At 36.5% G+C, this 17,678-nt stretch overlaps 1 protein-coding gene across 1 annotated transcript; it reads left to right on the top strand.

Moving 5' to 3' along the window:
- The first annotated feature begins 411 nt into the window (after positions 1–411).
- On the top strand, positions 412–17,410 carry LOC110454520 (adenylate cyclase type 4-like). Its single transcript, XM_021504065.1, has 6 exons — positions 412–494; positions 1,734–1,880; positions 4,972–5,079; positions 6,022–6,142; positions 12,055–12,179; positions 16,109–17,410. Exons 2-6 carry the CDS (start codon positions 1,770–1,772, stop codon positions 16,265–16,267), a joined length of 624 nt encoding a protein of 207 aa, XP_021359740.1. The 5' UTR covers positions 412–494; positions 1,734–1,769; the 3' UTR covers positions 16,268–17,410.
- Positions 17,411–17,678: the final 268 nt, after the last annotated feature.

Raw genomic sequence — 17,678 nt, 5'->3', positions numbered from 1 at the left:
TATCCCTTTATTTTAGAGAACTTAAACTACTATTTAGGTTTTAATTTCTGAGCTGTATTTCGCTGATACGTAAATAATTGCGAATCATGATGTTTTGTATAATTTCGTTACTAATATTTAATCGAGAGGCTTCTTCAGGTTATATTTGCATATCGCTTGATATTCGCAAAGATTTATTTGAACTGCCATATTTTTGTTGATACAAACGATTTTTTATCTTCATTTATTCATTTCATTATTATTCTTTATAAATTTACAGTTATCGTTCAGCATAGATACTAAGACAACAAGAACGTAGTCTTTATTTTTTAACATTTAGAAAATCGTTTTATTTTTAGATTGAAACTTTGAAGCGCAAGGTGTTTCTTCAGAGGAACAAAACAATACGAAACCATGCAAAGCTTCGGAAGCTGAGAAAGAAAAATAAGAAAATCCTCTACAACATAATTCTGCCGGATATCGCCAGGGATCTACTCTCCAAACACGATGAGACGGTTCGTAATACTATTTTCTCCAATAACCAGTTGACAGTGTACCGATCAATCGACAAAACAAGCATTTCTCCTGCAAATGGTACCGTATCTTGGTCAGATGATTTTGTCGACATTTTGAAAAAAAATGTTTCGATGCCCATTCCAAACGTCGTTGCGTTTGTTTATAATTTTGAATAAGATGTATTCAGTAATTCATACTTCGCATTTAAATGATATTATTTAGAGGATGCAATAGACCAAAGTTTAGAGCAACATTAATGTTTTGCCCATTTTACCTTTCATTTGAAAAAAGCAAATAGTGTCACCATAACGCTTGTTGAAATACGTATCTTCTGTGACAGTATTAGAATTGTGTACGAATTCGAAATGGAGAAATGAAGACTGTTATAATTGTTGTGCATTTTCCGATAAATTCTTAATGAAACACAACATTAATTGGCAAGCATAAGGTAACATATAGCCTTAACTCTAGCATAAAACACATGTATAATGTGTAGGCTATCATATAACCTTAACTCCTAACACAAACCAGAGAAAAAATGGGTAGATTAGAATTAATGTTATACAATTCATTACACATTATAACCGTTAATTTGTGTTAGTGTTAAGGTTATCTGAACGCTAACGCAAATCACAGGTATAATGTGCAAGGTATTGTACAACATTAATTCTAACAAAAACAAACCAGGTTTAAGTTGTAAGGTAACGTATAACCTTAAAGCTAACACAAATCACAGGTATAATGTGCAAGGTATTGTATAACATGAATTCTAACAAAAACAAACCAGGTTTATGTTTTAAGGTAACGTATAACCTTAAAGCTAACACAAATCAAAGGTATAATGTGAAAGGTAAAGTATTACCTTAACGCTTACACAAATCACAGGGATCATATAACCTAAACTATAATAAAAATCGCAGGTATAATGTAATAAGGTAAACTTTACTTCTTGGGGGAGAAGACGAATTCTATGATTTTCTCACTTTTGTCTAATCTTTGTATTTTGCAAAAAGAATATTTTTAAATAGCAAATATATTTTTTCACGGAAAGAATATGTCACGTTTTCGTTCATATAAACAATACAATTTACAAAAGTTCTGTCAATTAAAAATATTTTTAAACAATACAATTAAGGGATGAACGTAAGACAAAAGTGTAATTGCAACCTTTAAATTAGGTAACAGCTGTTTCAATAATTCTGCTTCACCTAATCTTGTTGTTGTTTTTTGTGTGACAGTATCTACATAGCACGACCCATGATGACGTTGGTGTTATGTTTGCTGCTTGTCCTCATTTTGACGAATTCTACACCGAAAATTGCAATTATGAAGATGGTCTTGGATGTCTGCGCTTCCTCAATGAAATAATATCGGACTACGATGAGGTAGGCAAAAGTAAAATCGTTACTATGTTTAGTTCCAGCCGATTGGCACAGTCTGGTATTTTAAACAATATACAGTTTAATTAGATTAAAAATATATTTCATCACAAAAAAAAAGAGTGGCATTACCACGACTTGATTCCTTACGATAGAGTATCTGCTAAAATACATAAATAGATACAACATCGTGGCCACATCCGAGGTAGTGTCTTTTTTATACAGAATCAGGGTTTGGCTGAAAAAGTAGTTTAACATGCATGTGTTTTATTCACGTCCATATATCAATATCACAATATTTAGATATTTCCTTAATTGTGGCATTGTTTCGTTGATTACATGTTCGAATTATGGATTTATTGATATTTAGGTATTATCATGTTATAATTGGCTCAAGATTTATGAACTCTTTACCGACCCAAGTAATCATTTGGCGTTTAAGCTCCATCTTTTAGCTTTATGTTTGTTCCAGTACTTAAAAAACAACAACATTGTCACGTCTACAAAATAAGATATATCTGCATATTTGTTTGTTTTGGTGAAATCGTGCGTCGATCTAAACATACTGCCTTTAAGTAGTACCTATATTTAACCTTCCACTAAACAAATCTTACAGTAACCGGTGAGGTTACTGCCAGTGGTATCCATAGCATTGTCTCCACATCAGAAAATGATTGACCACAACCTCAGACTCGTCGCAAAACCTTACAATTTTAAGCTTAGATTACTTAGTATCCAAAAAATGAAACACATTATACAAAATCCATGATCATTCCTTAGCTGCCGTACTCTAGACGACATTTCACTTACTTAAATGTCTGAGTGGAATGCATTCATACACAAACTCCTACAATTTATGCCATTGGTGGTTTTGTTTCTGTTTGTTTTTTAAAAAGAGGTTTTTGTCATCTTATTAAACTACCGACCACACAACTTTACATTACAATAAATCCATAGTTCTTGAACTATTGTGGGTATGCTTGCATTAAGATATATAAATCTAGAAAATCATTTTGACTCAATCAACGCAGGCATGACATTTATTTTTTAAGTTCCGCAACTTCGTATTGGGAACACGGCGTTATTTCTAACATAATCTTTTCGATATTCGCAGAGAAAAGCTACGTTTGTAGTTATGATATGATTACTTACTATCCAACTTACTATTGAAACAGTTAATAATACATGTGTATAAGAGGTTATGTGATCACACATGCAGTGATAGAGGTGGTATACATGTACAGAAACACACGTAATATAGCATACTCCTGTCAACATATGAACTGGACAATAAGGAAATGTGTCGAGGATAGTCATATAATGACGCTTTTCAACCTGTTATTGCATTATCAGGCAGTGAAATAAATAGAGGTTACACAACGAGTGGTTGTTCAATATGGTATTTATTTCACTCGAGTTAGTTAATTTTCAAAAGTTACAAAAGACACGAGCTTTAGCAAGTGTCTTTCTGTAACTTTTGAAAATTATCTAACGAGAGTGAAATAAATACGATACTCAACAATCACAAGTCCTGTGATCTGTGTCTACCACAATCTCAGTCGGAAACAGCTGGAGTGTTTCCAGATTTGAATAGCATACACACATTTTGTTGAAAAGGCTGGCGTAGTGATATGACCCACATGTAAAAAGTCACTCATTGATATTAAAAAATGACTTTTTATTTTTACAAATTTAACAATTTTCAAAATTAATGTTTCGGCAACAACTTCGCGAAAAAATAAAATAGAGGAACGACTTTAAATATTGAGAGTATGCAATATTGCATTAATTAATATAAATTAACCACGGACTATACAAATGATAAAGACAAACTAATCGCTGTCAATGTCCAAAACCATAGGCCTGGGACGTTTCTTCGTGAGGTTCTATCGTTGACGTTTATAGCGAGAGTTCCGCCGTAGACAGGCCCTCCAAATATTGATAACGGGACATGGGGAGAACAAAATATTTTCTGACACTGTTACAGATCTTGTTTGGGTTTCACAGAGACATATATATTACGTCTCTGGGTTTCACGACCTGGACACGCGACGGTATGGCGTCGAAACGATATCGAGCGTCTGTAGCAATTCTGCCTGAAACTAGCGATCAAATCTTCAAGCATCATCTTCTTTTGGTATTGCCTTAATAACCCCCTTTTCCCATCGCATAACCTTACGAAAGTCACCAGCAGTTGCCGGATGTTGACAGCAGACGACGTAAACAAAAACAGCATGCGGCAAAAAGCGCGGGGAAAAAGTCGTCCGGTCCAGGTTCATCTTCTCGACCAATCAAAACTACGGAAGGTCATATACCACGTGTGGTGTATAACTCATATTTATTCAACAGTCTGCATGTTTCAACAATGATCTGAGAGTGGAATAACACAGCGTATTGTGGTAGAATAATGTTTACGTCTATATGCGCTCATACTCATATTGTCCACTGGTATTTTGTGGTCCGACAATAAAGGCTTGCTGGTCACTTCCAGTATCTGTCAACAGCTATAACAGGGTCATTGACCACTTCTGCTGGGTGGTCAGTTACTGAATATGTACGGGCCAGATGTATTACGTTGATAACTGATACAGACCTCTTATTCATTAACTAAATTTTATTTTGTAAATAAGTGGATCATTGCCTGGCCTCTGCAGACCTACTTATCACCGCTATTATAACATGATAAAAATTTACATAGGTACCTTCCCACATTTTGTTGTATTTCTAGACATTTTGTAACACTTTGGACATAGACCTTTTGTTTTTACTTTATCGAGTTGTAATTGGCCGAAATGGCATTATGGTGCTTTAAATATATACTTTGACTTTTTTTATCGATTTGCTAAATCTATAAAAAGTGACTTTTTCGCCTCGTTTATCTACTCATTATTGTCTAGTACCTTTATTCCTATTTGTTATTCGTATTATGACTTTATTAAGACTTCTTTAGGCATATTTCCTTTCGTTGTATTTCTACATATGTTTGGGATCACTTTAGAACTGGAGCCCAATTCTTTTAGTATTGGCTACACTGATGAATGATTTATTTACCGCAATGGTATCATTGAGCAGTACAGGTTTACTTTGTTTGATTCAGTTATTACAGGAACCCGAATTTGCCAACCTGTGTAAGATAAAAACTATTGGTGCTACCTACATGGTTGCCAGTGGTCTGCAGAAACATATCGACGATATCTCCATGGAGGTAAGTTAACTTATTCCTTTAGTCCACATATAAGGTTAAGCTGTATACCAAGTTTAACTGTAGACTCATCAGGTTTAACTGTACGCTAACAAGGTTTACCTTGCGTTTAACGAGGTTGACTTTTACACTATGTGTAACTGTCGACAAACGAGGTTTAACTGTATACTTAAAAGTTTAAGGTTTACGGTTAATTTGAACACTACAGTTAAGTTATACTAAAAAGGTTTAACTGTATAATCACATGTTTAACTATAAACTCACGAGGTTTAACTGTAAACTTACAAGTTGAAAATGTATGGTTAATTTGAACACCACGTGTAAGTTATACTAACAAAGCGTAACTGTATAATAACAAGTTTAACTATAATCTAACGAGGTTTAACTGTATACTTATAAGTTGAAAGTTTACGTTTAATTTGAACACTACGTTATAGTTATACTTACAATGTTCAACTGTAAAATCGCAAGCTTAACTGTAAACTAACGAGGTTTAACTGTATACTTATAAGTTGAAAGTTTACGTTTAATTTGAACACTACGTTATAGTTATACTTACAATGTTCAACTGTAAAATCACAAGCTTAACTGTAAACTAACGAGGTTTAACTGTATACTTACAAGTTGAAAGTTTACGGTTAACTTGAACACTACGTTTAAGTTATACTAACAATGTTTAACTGTATAATCACAAGTTTAACTGTAAACTAACGAGGTTTAACTGTATACTTACAAGTTAAACTGTAAACTAACGACGTTTAACTGTAAACTAACGAAGTTTCACTGTAAACTAACGAAGTTTAACTGTAAACTAACGAAGTTTAACTGTATACTTGCAAGTTAAACTGTAAACTAACGAGGTTTAACGGTGTACACTAAAAACGTAGACAATGTAACATATGTAACGGTGTATGAAGTTTATCAGCATGTTCTGTTTGTGTACAGGAAAATGGAAGATGCAGACGACGGGAACACCTCGGAACACTTCTGCAATTTGCGTTAAAAATGATGGAAGTTATAGAGGATATTTCCAGGGAATCGTTTACCAACTTCCAGCTCAGAATAGGTAGGTGTCTGTACAGGTATTTGAAAATCTCCAATGTTGTTTATTTCACTAAATGCTCTGTGATGTTTGAAAAATGCTGGTGAAGACGAATAAATAAGCATCGTTCGGCAGTAAACGGTTCGGAAAATTAAGGCTCATATCAAAAGCTCAACCAAGCTTCTATGAAACCCCACCCGAAACATTTTTTTCAATCTCTGACTGCGTCTTTAAGAGAAATTCTACCAACAAAACAATAACCAAACAGTTAAATATCCCGTACCATAAACAAACAAAAAAAGGAACAATACATATGAATGTATTGACCATATAAATTATGTAGGAAAGTCCAGGATGCACTTATACAAACAAAATGTCTTTGGTATGATAGTCTAACAGATTGCATAGTTGGAACTCTTGTGGAACCAAAATGTGACAATCTTTCCCCTTGGTGACGGATTTAACTGGAGATTGTCGTAATGTCATCAAAATCTCATAAATGTCCTCAACAACTGAATGCACAAATGATAGCTGTTCAGTTATTCCTTCGATTTTCTTCTTCATCCCGGTCAAGATCTGGTCAATCCCAAGTAAGTACACAGCAGATAATAAATGAGCAAGTCCTTCCGAAGGAAAATATAGAATATAATAATAAATCTGTCACATCTACCGCTATATATTTCAAATATATAATGAATAAATTATGTATCACGTCAATGGCTTTAACAGACTATTCAACATACATTTACTTACAACACGCCTAACAAGGACGACTTACTACTAAGAACTTCCTATTGTGAGCTTTCGTTACTTACTATCATTCCTCCCCGGCATCCGCTGTCGGCATGTCGCATTTGGTTCGGCTTTCAAGGGCTTGCATCGACCATCGTGACTCCCATGATAAATGTATGTAAAAGACGTGGATTAATTATGTTGCCTTACAAGCGTCAGCTGTAGGGAATTTCCCTTTAGCTTAGCAGTAGAGCATCGGGCTGGAGAGCCAAGGGTCGCGGGTTCCAGCCCCAGCGACGGCACTGTCTTTATCTCTATTCCTCGTCCTATTACAAATTGGTGCCGTGACCAGGCCTATTACATGTAGACTGCTGATCGGAAAATTTGCAACGCTTGAGAAATGCAGATTATAGGAGACTATGGGCACGGTTTAAAGTCGTCTTTGTGATTTCACAATCTGATTAAAATCACATGTTACATGGTTTCGTTAACTTCGTACTACGCCTGAACATCTGAGTGTGCCGCGGTCAAGGTCACGTTCAGGTGACCTTTATATTTATAAATACTCATTAAATTTTGACCAATCAGAGACCCTCTTTCAAAAGGGCGCTCGGAGATGTAACAAATATGCCGGACATTGATGAGAATGATGCGAAAGTTCTGAAGTTATTTGAGACCGTCTGAAACCCGAACAGAATAAAAATCAAAGCTTTATTAGATAAGAAAGACTGTATGGTGGTGTTTCCTACGCAATTATTACCTAATGGGTACGTTTTCCTTGGCGTCGTAAAACGTCAGTTCCCGCCGCCATATTCGTTTTGGAAACTAATCTGTTCGATACCCCTCGCTATTTATTAATCAACCATGATATTCCGATTCGCTGGCAAACTTTTGCCAGCGCGCCTCTGATTGGTTCATCTAAAGGTCACTTGAACGTGACCCTGACCGCGGCACATTCGGATGTTCAGGCGGAGCCATGTAACAGATGATTTTAATCAGATTGTGTGATTTCAATGAAAAATATTTCCTGTTTAAATATATGCAGATCGATGTTTCTGATTATGTTTATATGCATACTTGCTCGTTGTGACTAACGCGTTTTTCGCTTTTAAAAAGTGAGGATAGTAATTCGAGGTTCGTATATACCGCTTTATCACAACCTGGTTTGTCGGTCATCTCAAAGCGCTTCACAAATTATCATTCGTAGTTATAGGGCCTTTGCAACCAGCTAAAATCGAAATCGTTCTCAACTCCCTGGGGAGCGTACAGCCGGTGCTGCCATTTCGGTGCTCACAGCAAGCACTCTTCAAGTCTAGCATTACCCAACCACGTACTCATTTACAGCTAAGTGGACTGAAACAATTGGAGTAAAGTATCTTGCTCAAAGATACAACACAGTGTCGTGCTGTGACTCGAACCCGCAACCCTTCGGTCACGAGCCCGGCGTCCTACCACTAGACTACCGTATTTCTTAGAAAGTGATATATTTTTGCATTTGACATAGAGTTGCATCGTTGTGTGTTGGTTTTTTTTGCTTTTTTTCATCGGTTTTCGTTCATAAAGCAGACGCTCTACCATTCCACAACCTCTGGTCTTATTCTCCTTGTATTTTCAAGGGTTTTCATTTCCTTTTAAAAATATGTTGCCTTAGTTTTATCAATTGTGAGCTAAAATAACTGGTTTCTTTACATAACAGTACTCTCCTGTTGCTTCTTCTATTCATAACCTACTGGGGAATGAAATCTTGGAGAAAAAATAATTTTCCTGGATTACAGTAAAAACGCATACAATAATTATGTTCCTTTGTCTTGTTCGACGAACGTAATTGTTTCTTGTTCTATACGCCAACTTCAGACGAAGGATATCTATTTTCGTATGGAATCTGAAAACGCTACAGGAAATCAAAGATTAATGGTATACCTTACATATCATCAATATAATGAGTCTTGGAGACTACTGAGTCCGTAATAACGAAAATGAAAGATCAAGACTGTTAATTAAAGAAAGAAAAAAAATGTCTAATACCAAATTATCCGTGTATTTATGGGAAGATAATGGCGAGGCTATGGTAGAGTATGAAGGACTATGGTAAGAGGAAGTGACTAGAACTCCGTTGGTCAAGCTATATACATTAGGTTGATGATATATTCACGAAAATTTGAAAATCAGATTTATTGTTAATTAAATATGTTTATAGGTACGAGAAATGTTGTGTATAATATCTACGGAACATCACTATGAATATGAGGGCATAAATATTTCTTTTTCAGATTTTGAATATCATGAAAATACAATTGCTTCAAAACTTAACTCAATCTATAATTAAGCTAACAAATATTGATAAAGCACGGTCCTGGTAAAGATGAGTCAGACAGAATCTTTAACAAGACAAATTTGATTTTGTTAATGACATGTTTCGTACATGCGTGCCTACAATACTATTACAAATTACTTCTATCAGGGACACACAATGAAAGGAAAGGAAAACCATGGTGATATTCAGCGACGTGACGTCGTTTGTAGATTGTAAATAGAAACTAAAAGTTTACATAAATCAGATAAATTTTGGTCATTAAGCAACAAGATGTACAAGATAAGAAGAGACTAAGAGACTACGGTTTATAGTTTGTGGAAATCAATGGTTACAACTAACAACTAGATATATCCCTATCTATATCACGCCCCCTCTCAAAATAAAATAACTGATATCTTTCACAACAAGAAATACATCGGGGTTGTAAAAAAGGGGAAATATGTACAAAAACATTTGCACGTGTTTTTTGTCATACGCTTCTAGGAAAGTGATTGGAAGAAACACACATGTGATTTCGCCAATATATTTTGGTAATAGATACACTACAGGAAACAAATAATGAATCACACTATACGTAAACAGCGTATTCCTACAATAAAATACGAAGCAAACACAATTTTGAAGTATTTCACTACAAAAGCATAATTCTTTCGTTTTTGACCTTCCAAAAACTCATCTTTGCTATTTTACTAAGCCAATATTATATATTTATTAATCAGACAAGCATAATAATTAAGTAATTTGCTAAGCAAACTTTATTCTTTATCATAAACTCAATTATTTCGCAGGCGAAAATCTGTAATATTTCCCATTGCATATAACATTATTGATTTTACATCAAGCAAACATAACTCCGGGCCACAGGTATAACTAAACATTATTCTAATATATTTTATTTGTGAAATTGAGTTCTTTAAGTAGTATTTAACCATGGTAGCATAACATAATTCTTCAGTATATTAAAACACAAGAATAAAGAAGATACAGCACAAGCATAGTTAACTCAAAATCGATAACAAATAAGATAAAAATAAAAGCAAAAGAAAGCAATTACATGATGATACCATATTTGCGTGGGGTGAAAATTTCGTGGTTTTCATATACTAGCCTGTTTCAAAGACATTATATTTCGCTGACTTCTTATTTTCCCCTATCAATATCATACCAAATTTATGTTTTCGTCGGGATCCACGAACTAAACGAAATTTAATGTCCCACGAAAAATGATGATTTTACAGTATAACAAGAGAAAACCGGAGCATTGACATCGAAAGTAGAAGGCACACTAATAAGCATAATTGAAAACATCGACCTTCATATCGCCCAAAGAAATAGCCTATTTCCCAGTGAAATAATATAATAATAATATACAAAATTTGATAAAGCGCTCTATCTAGCTAACATAAGCCACTCAAAAGCGTTTTACAGTACATAATTATGCAATCAATACAATAAGCATATACATTAATCAATACAATTTTGAGTATTTCGTAGGAGCTGCCTTATCAGGCGCTGACTACTAGTCATATGCCACCTGGCTTATATCTCCCTATGTGTGTGTATGTCTGTATGTGTGCTGGAGATGTTATATGTAATATGGCAAAAAATAATCCTGCCAATTTTTATCAAGCAACCTTTATCTATCGAAAATGTGCTGGAGAGACAGTCGAGGTCAGTAACATGAAGGCCTTTGTATAATCATATTTCTTGATGTTTTGGCTCTGAACATTCTAAATAATAGACATCAAATATTGAAAGTAAGGGTTTCCTATAGCATTTCTATGTATGTTGGCATAGTAGTCGCGAGAGGCGTTTCTATACAAAGCATCTGTCCGTCTCTGTGTATAATATTTCCATGCTGCACAGATACTTAATTAGTAACATCTCACGACATAACGGTAAGCATCAGATGTAAACCAAGTCGTCAATAGAAGTACTGCATTTAATAAACATCTTAAGTTCTGATGACTGTGTGACGTCATTTGTCAAGTAAAGTGTAGGATCAATACATATGCAGCTGGATGACGCGTATGCTACTCAAAGTGAAATTGAATTCTGTTTCATAATCAATATGTAACAGAGGTCATTATTTATTTCAATGTCGCAGCTAGGGGTCAAACCCGGGACCTCTGACTTACTAGTCTAACGCTCTATCGAATGAGCTAAAGAGAAATTCTCCCTAGCTGAGACGGTAGGAAGCGACCAGTACTTTATTAGGGTGACAAATAGAAAAAGAGAGCATGGAAGAACAATTTTTAAATCTATCAAGTCTTGCATCGACGGTACTATATGTAAAAAAGCATAACTTCGTGTCTTTTGTATTGATTATGGACTTAATGAGGCACGGCAGTCTAGTGGTACATTGTAGGACGCCGGGCGCGTGACCGAAGGGTTGCGTGTTCGAGTCACAGCACGGCCTGTGTTGTATCTTTGAGCAAGATTTTTTACTCCGTTTGTTCAAGTCTACTCAGCTGTAAATGAGTAGGTGGTTAGGCAGGGCTAGAATTGTTGTATGCTAGCTGTTAGCGCCGAAATGGCAGCTCCGGCTGTATGCTCCACAGGGAGAACTGATTATGAGCTGCTTTCTCTGTCGATATAGCCACAAATTATCATGAAGATCGATAAGTGCAGTTTGGACGTTAGGCTAAACAAATACAGGCCTGTGTTTGGTTTTCGCTTCGCTTTTCAAGCCTCGAATTTGGCAGCTAATCCCATTGACCATGCTCTGGCGTAATCTTCTACCTAATCCATTATTATTTAGTAGGAGTCCTTTGACGTTTTTGAACCTTCATGGAAATACTTTCCTGGCTGTTAATATATGAAACGTTTCCATCAAAACTATACCAAGCAGCAAAAAAGATAACATTATCGTTCCGCTCTTCTGTTACAGGTATAAACCATGGTCCAGTCAAAGCTGGCGTCATAGGAGCTCATAGGCCTCACTACGATATATTTGGTAACACTGTCAATGTGGCTAGTCGTATGGAGAGCACTGGCGTCATAGGGGAAATACAGGTACGTACAGTGGATAGGGTCACATACAGGTACGTACAAGTGGTAAATATACATACGGGTAGGTACAGACGTAACGAGACATACAGGTACGTACGCACAAGTGATAAGGACACATATAGGTACGTATAGGCGTAAAGAGACATACAGGTACGTACAAGTGGTAAATATACATACGGGTAGGTACAGACGTAACGAGACATACAGGTACGTACGCACAAGTGATAAGGACACATACAGGTAGGTATAGGCGTAAAGAGACATAAGGTTCGTACACGTGGTAATGAGACATACAGGTATGTACAGGTGATAAGGACACATACATGTACGTGCATGTGGTAATGAGACATACATGTATGTACAGGTGGTAATGAAATACACATGTACGTACATGTGGTTATGAGACATACAGGTACGTACAGGTGGTAATGAGACACACAGGTATGTACAGGTGGTAAAGAGAATTACAGGTATGTACAGGCGTAAAGAGACATACAGGTTCGTACAGGTGGTAAAGAGACATACAGATACTTACAAGTGATAAGGACATATACATGTACGTGCAGGTGGTAAAGAGACACACAGGTAGGTACAGGCTTAAAGAGATATACAGGTACGTATAGGTGGTAAAGAGAATTACAGGTAGGTACAGGCGTAAAGAGACATACATGTTCGTACAGGTGATAATGAGACATACAGGTATGTACAAGTGGTAATGAGACATACAGATATGTACAGGTGGTAATGAGACATACAGATACGTACAGGTAGTAATGAGACATACAGGTATGTACAAGTGGTAATGAGAAATACAGATACGTACAAGTGGTAATGAAACATACAGGTATGTTCGTACAGGTGATAATGAGACATACAGGTATGTACAAGTGGAAATGAGACATACAGATACGTACAAGTGGTAATGAGACATACAGGTACGTACAAGTGGTAATGAGACATACAGATACGTACAGGTGGTAATGAGACATATAGATACGTACAGGTGGTAATGAGACACACAGATATGCACAGGTGGTAAAGAGAATTACTGGTAGGTACAGTTGGTAATAAGACATACAGATACGTACAGGTGGTAATGAGACATCCAGGTACGTACATGTGGTAATGAGACATACAGATACGTACAAGTGGTAATGAGACATACAGGTATGTACAGGTGGTAATGAGACATACAGATACGTACAGGTAGTAATGAGACATACAGGTACGTACAAGTGGTAATGAGACATACAGATATGTACAGGTGGTAATGAGACATCCAGGTACGTACAGGTGGTAAAGAGAAATAAAGATACGTACAAGTGGTAATGAGACATACAGATACGTGCAAGTGGTAATGAGGCATCCAGGTACCTACAGGTGGTAAAGAGAAATACAGATACGTACAAGTGGTAATGAGACATACAGATAGGTACAGGTGGTAAAAAGACATACAGATACGTACAGGTGGGAAGGAGACATACAGATACGTACAGGTGGGAATGAGACATACAGATACGTACAGGTGGTAATGAGACAAACAGGAACGTACAGGTGGTAAAGAGAAATACAGATACGTACAGGAGGTAATGAGACATACAGGTACGTACAAGTGGTAATGAGACATCCAGGTACGTACAGGTGGTAATGAAACATACAGGTATGTACAGGTGGTAATGAGACATACAGATACGTACAGGTGGTAATGAAACATACAGGTACGTACAAGTGGTAATGAGACATCCAGGTACGTACAAGTGGTAATGAGGCATACAGATACGTACAGGTGGTAATGAGACATCCAGGTAGGTACAGGTGGTAAAGAGAAATACAGATACGTACAAGTGGTAATGAGACATACAGATACGTACAGGTGGTAAAGAGACATACAGATACGTACAAGTGGTAATGAGACATATAGGTACGTACAGGTGGTAATGAGTCATACAGCAAGGTACAGGTGGGAATGAGACATTTAGGTACGTACAAGTGGTAATGAGACATACAAGTAGGCACAGGTGGTAATGAGACATACAGATACGTACAAGTGGTAATGAGACATACAGGTATGTACAGGTGGTAAATAGATACGCGGGTATATACTGGTGATCAAGCAAAATACAGGTATTGACAGATGATACGGAGAAGTTAAAGTACGTACAGGTGGTTTGAGAAATACAGGTACATACAGGTACATGTGATAGGCACATACCGATACGTACAGTTGGTAAGAAGACATACAGGTACGTACAAGTGGTAATGAGACATACAGGTACGTACAGGTGGAAATGAGACATATAGATACGTACAGGTGGTAATGAGACATACAGGTACGTACAGGTGGTAATGAGACATATAGATACGTACAATTGGTAAGGAGAAATACAGATACGTACAGGTGGGAATGAGACATACAGATACGTACAGGTGGTAATGAGACAAACAGGTACGTACAGGTGGTAAAGAGAAATACAGATACGTACAAGTGGTAATGAAACATACAGGTATGAACAGGTGGTAATGAGACACACAGATACGTACAGGTGGTAATGAGACATCCAGGTACGTACAGGTGGTAAAGAGAAATAAAGATACGTACAAGTGGTAATGAGACATACAGATACGTGCAAGTGGTAATGAGGCATCCAGGTACCTACAGGTGGTAAAGAGAAATACAGATACGTACAAGTGGTAATGAGACCTACAGATACGTACAGGTGGTAAAGAGACATACAGATACGTACAAGTGGTAAGTGGTAATGAGACATATAGGTACGTACAGGTGGTAATGAGTCATACAGCAAGGTACAGGTGGGAATGAGACATATAGGTACGTACAAGTGGTAATGAGACATACAGGTACGTACAGGTGGTAATGAGACATACAGATACGTACAGGTGGTAATGATACATACAGGTACGTACAGGTGGTAATGAGACATACAGGTATGTACAGGTGGTAATGAGACATACAGGTACGTACAGGTGTTAATGAGACATACAGGTATGTACAAGTGGTAATGAGACATACAGGTACGTACAGGTGGTAATGAGACATACAGGTTCGTACAGGTGGTAATGAGACATACAGGTATGTACAGGTGGTAAATAGATACGCGGGTATATACTGGTGATCAAGCAAAATACAGGTATTGACAGATGATACGGAGAAGTTAAAGTACGTACAGGTGGTTTGAGAAATACAGGTACATACAGGTACATGTGATAGGCACATACCGATACGTACAGTTGGTAAGAAGACCATACAGGTACGTACAAGTGGTAATGAGACATACATGTACGTACAGGTGGTAATGAGACATACAGGTACGTACAGGTGGTAATGAGACATACAGGTATGTACAGGTGGTAATGAGACATACAGGTATGTACAGGTGGTAAGAGAAATACAGGTACGTACGTAAATAATAATAAATTATTATAATATATATTTGTAAAACTATTGTAAAGTGCTGTACAACACATGGATAATATGATTCATATAGTGACATTTATAAATATAGTAGATAAAAAGGCATGCAAATCAGCATTATGCATTAAGTAACAAGGCATTCATCTTAGTATGCATATAAATAAATAGTATAGGGTGGTGTGTACATGACGTAATGTCTGTGCAGGTTGTAAGGAGAAATGAAAGTACAGTCACGTACAGATGATAAGGAGAAATACTGATACGTTCAGGTGGTATGGGGAGAAATACATCTACGCAAGGTGTATATGCGACGAAATGCATGAGCGTTCATCAGGTGATCTAAAGGAAATACATGTGCGTTCATTTGATTAAGAAGTTATTTATGTGCGCAGAGTTGGTAAATTGGAAATTAGTTTTGTGCAGATGTTTTAGAGAAAATATATACATTGTATTTGTATAGGTGGTAGTCTAGATATAATTGTGCATCTTATCGTTTTAGGTACTGAAGTCGACAGCTCAAACTCTACAGAGGCTCGACTACAATTTCAAACTAAGGGGCTTGATAGACGTTAAAGGGAAAGGGAGACTCGCGACGTACTTTCTGTTAAGGACAGACAAATCAGTTTCGTCACCTCACGAGGAGCCGTCATTTCTATAATGGAGGTGTGTTCTGTGAGCGTTTATTGTCATCAACGGCGAAAGGGATGTGTCGGAGGTTTGAGTGGCTTGTAAACGGGTTTTATCTGGTTTGTGTTTTTCATTTTAACATGGCGTATTTATAAATATAGTGCCCTTTCGGTTAGAAAACACGATGTTTCACCAGGGCGAAATATTTTATTATCCCGAAATGGAACAAAAACACAACAGTGCAGGTGGTCTGGCTTTCGCGACATTGTTATTGTCATACCTCATTCACTCGGAACACATATGTGGTGCGTCTAGCCCAATTTTTCTAGAGATGCTCCGAATGAGAGAAATTTGGCAGGAGAAACTCGAGCGCGCTAGATTGAAACGAATTTATATTTCCCCGTAATGTGATCGATATAATCCAATTCGACCAACTTTAATAGAGATTAGGTAAATATAAATACAACTTTAAACATTGTCATTCAGCACTACGATAATGTTTCGGCATTTCCGCATTCAATTTTACGACGTATCAGTGCAATGGGCGTTATTCAGTCAGACTCGTTCGTATATTTTTATACACACACATGCTTGTGAAGTACGGACCACAGGCCACTTAATACTCCGAGTTACGACAGTGACGTCACTTTCGGCCAGTACTACTAACGAAATATTTGATGAATTGTCTGAACTGATGGGATTCAATCTTTAGGGAGGTTTCATTATTAAGTACGAAGTGACATCCGTCTGCTATATATAATGGTTAGGGTTTGCTTCCATATTTGGACTGTATGCAAATTTGTTGTGCCTTACACATTTCAATATTGGCAAAATGTCCCGGTTTCAAGAATATTGTCTTGTTGAATGTTACTTCTGCGTCACAGCAAACACGGTCCAAAACCGATGTAATGGAAGAATTTGTTTTTATCAAAAATCTTATAAGTAAGTTTTGACATTTTTCATCATCATTGTATTTCCTTAGTAATTTGAGGCCATATGTATATTTATTTCATCATGTATGTTTTATGGGAAAAGACGGATTGTAAGTTTTTAAACTTGTGTCTGATCCCATTTGTATATTTGCAAATAAAATATGTTTAAATCAAAATATTCAACCCTTACTTAGCGCAGAGATGTATAAAACCAGAAAAAAATACGATTTTGTCTCTCTATGATCGGGTTCAATAAATATTTTACTCTAATTTCCTACTTGTTCGTTTTGTTTGATGCGGGTCTTTTTTAGAAATTGCTAAGTCTAAATAAAAACAAACACACACAAAAAACGAAAAGAATTGAACAGTTTCCATGCACATGAGTCTGTGAACACGTATACTCGTAAAACGACAAAAGATTACCGTAGTGACAACAAAACGATAATTTTTCAGTTTCTTCAGGTTGGTAAGTATGAGTTGTAGAAAGGTTATACATCACAACCAGTAAGT

This window comes from Mizuhopecten yessoensis, unplaced genomic scaffold (assembly GCF_002113885.1).
Source record: "Mizuhopecten yessoensis strain PY_sf001 unplaced genomic scaffold, ASM211388v2 scaffold7903, whole genome shotgun sequence".
In the NCBI taxonomy this organism is placed as follows: domain Eukaryota; kingdom Metazoa; phylum Mollusca; class Bivalvia; order Pectinida; family Pectinidae; genus Mizuhopecten; species Mizuhopecten yessoensis.
Note: the sequence above shows the minus strand (reverse complement) of the source record. Positions and strands in the feature narration are given on the sequence as shown.

Bases quoted from the DNA above. Each gene is read 5' to 3' on its own strand.
- LOC110454520 (XM_021504065.1), top strand. From the start codon at position 1,770: ATGTTTGCTGCTTGTCCTCATTTTGACGAATTCTACACCGAAAATTGC. The intron at 1,881-4,971 runs GTAGGCAAAAGT...TGTTTGATTCAG, and splicing joins TAATATCGGACTACGATGAG to TTATTACAGGAACCCGAATT. The intron at 5,080-6,021 runs GTAAGTTAACTT...GTTTGTGTACAG, and splicing joins TCGACGATATCTCCATGGAG to GAAAATGGAAGATGCAGACG.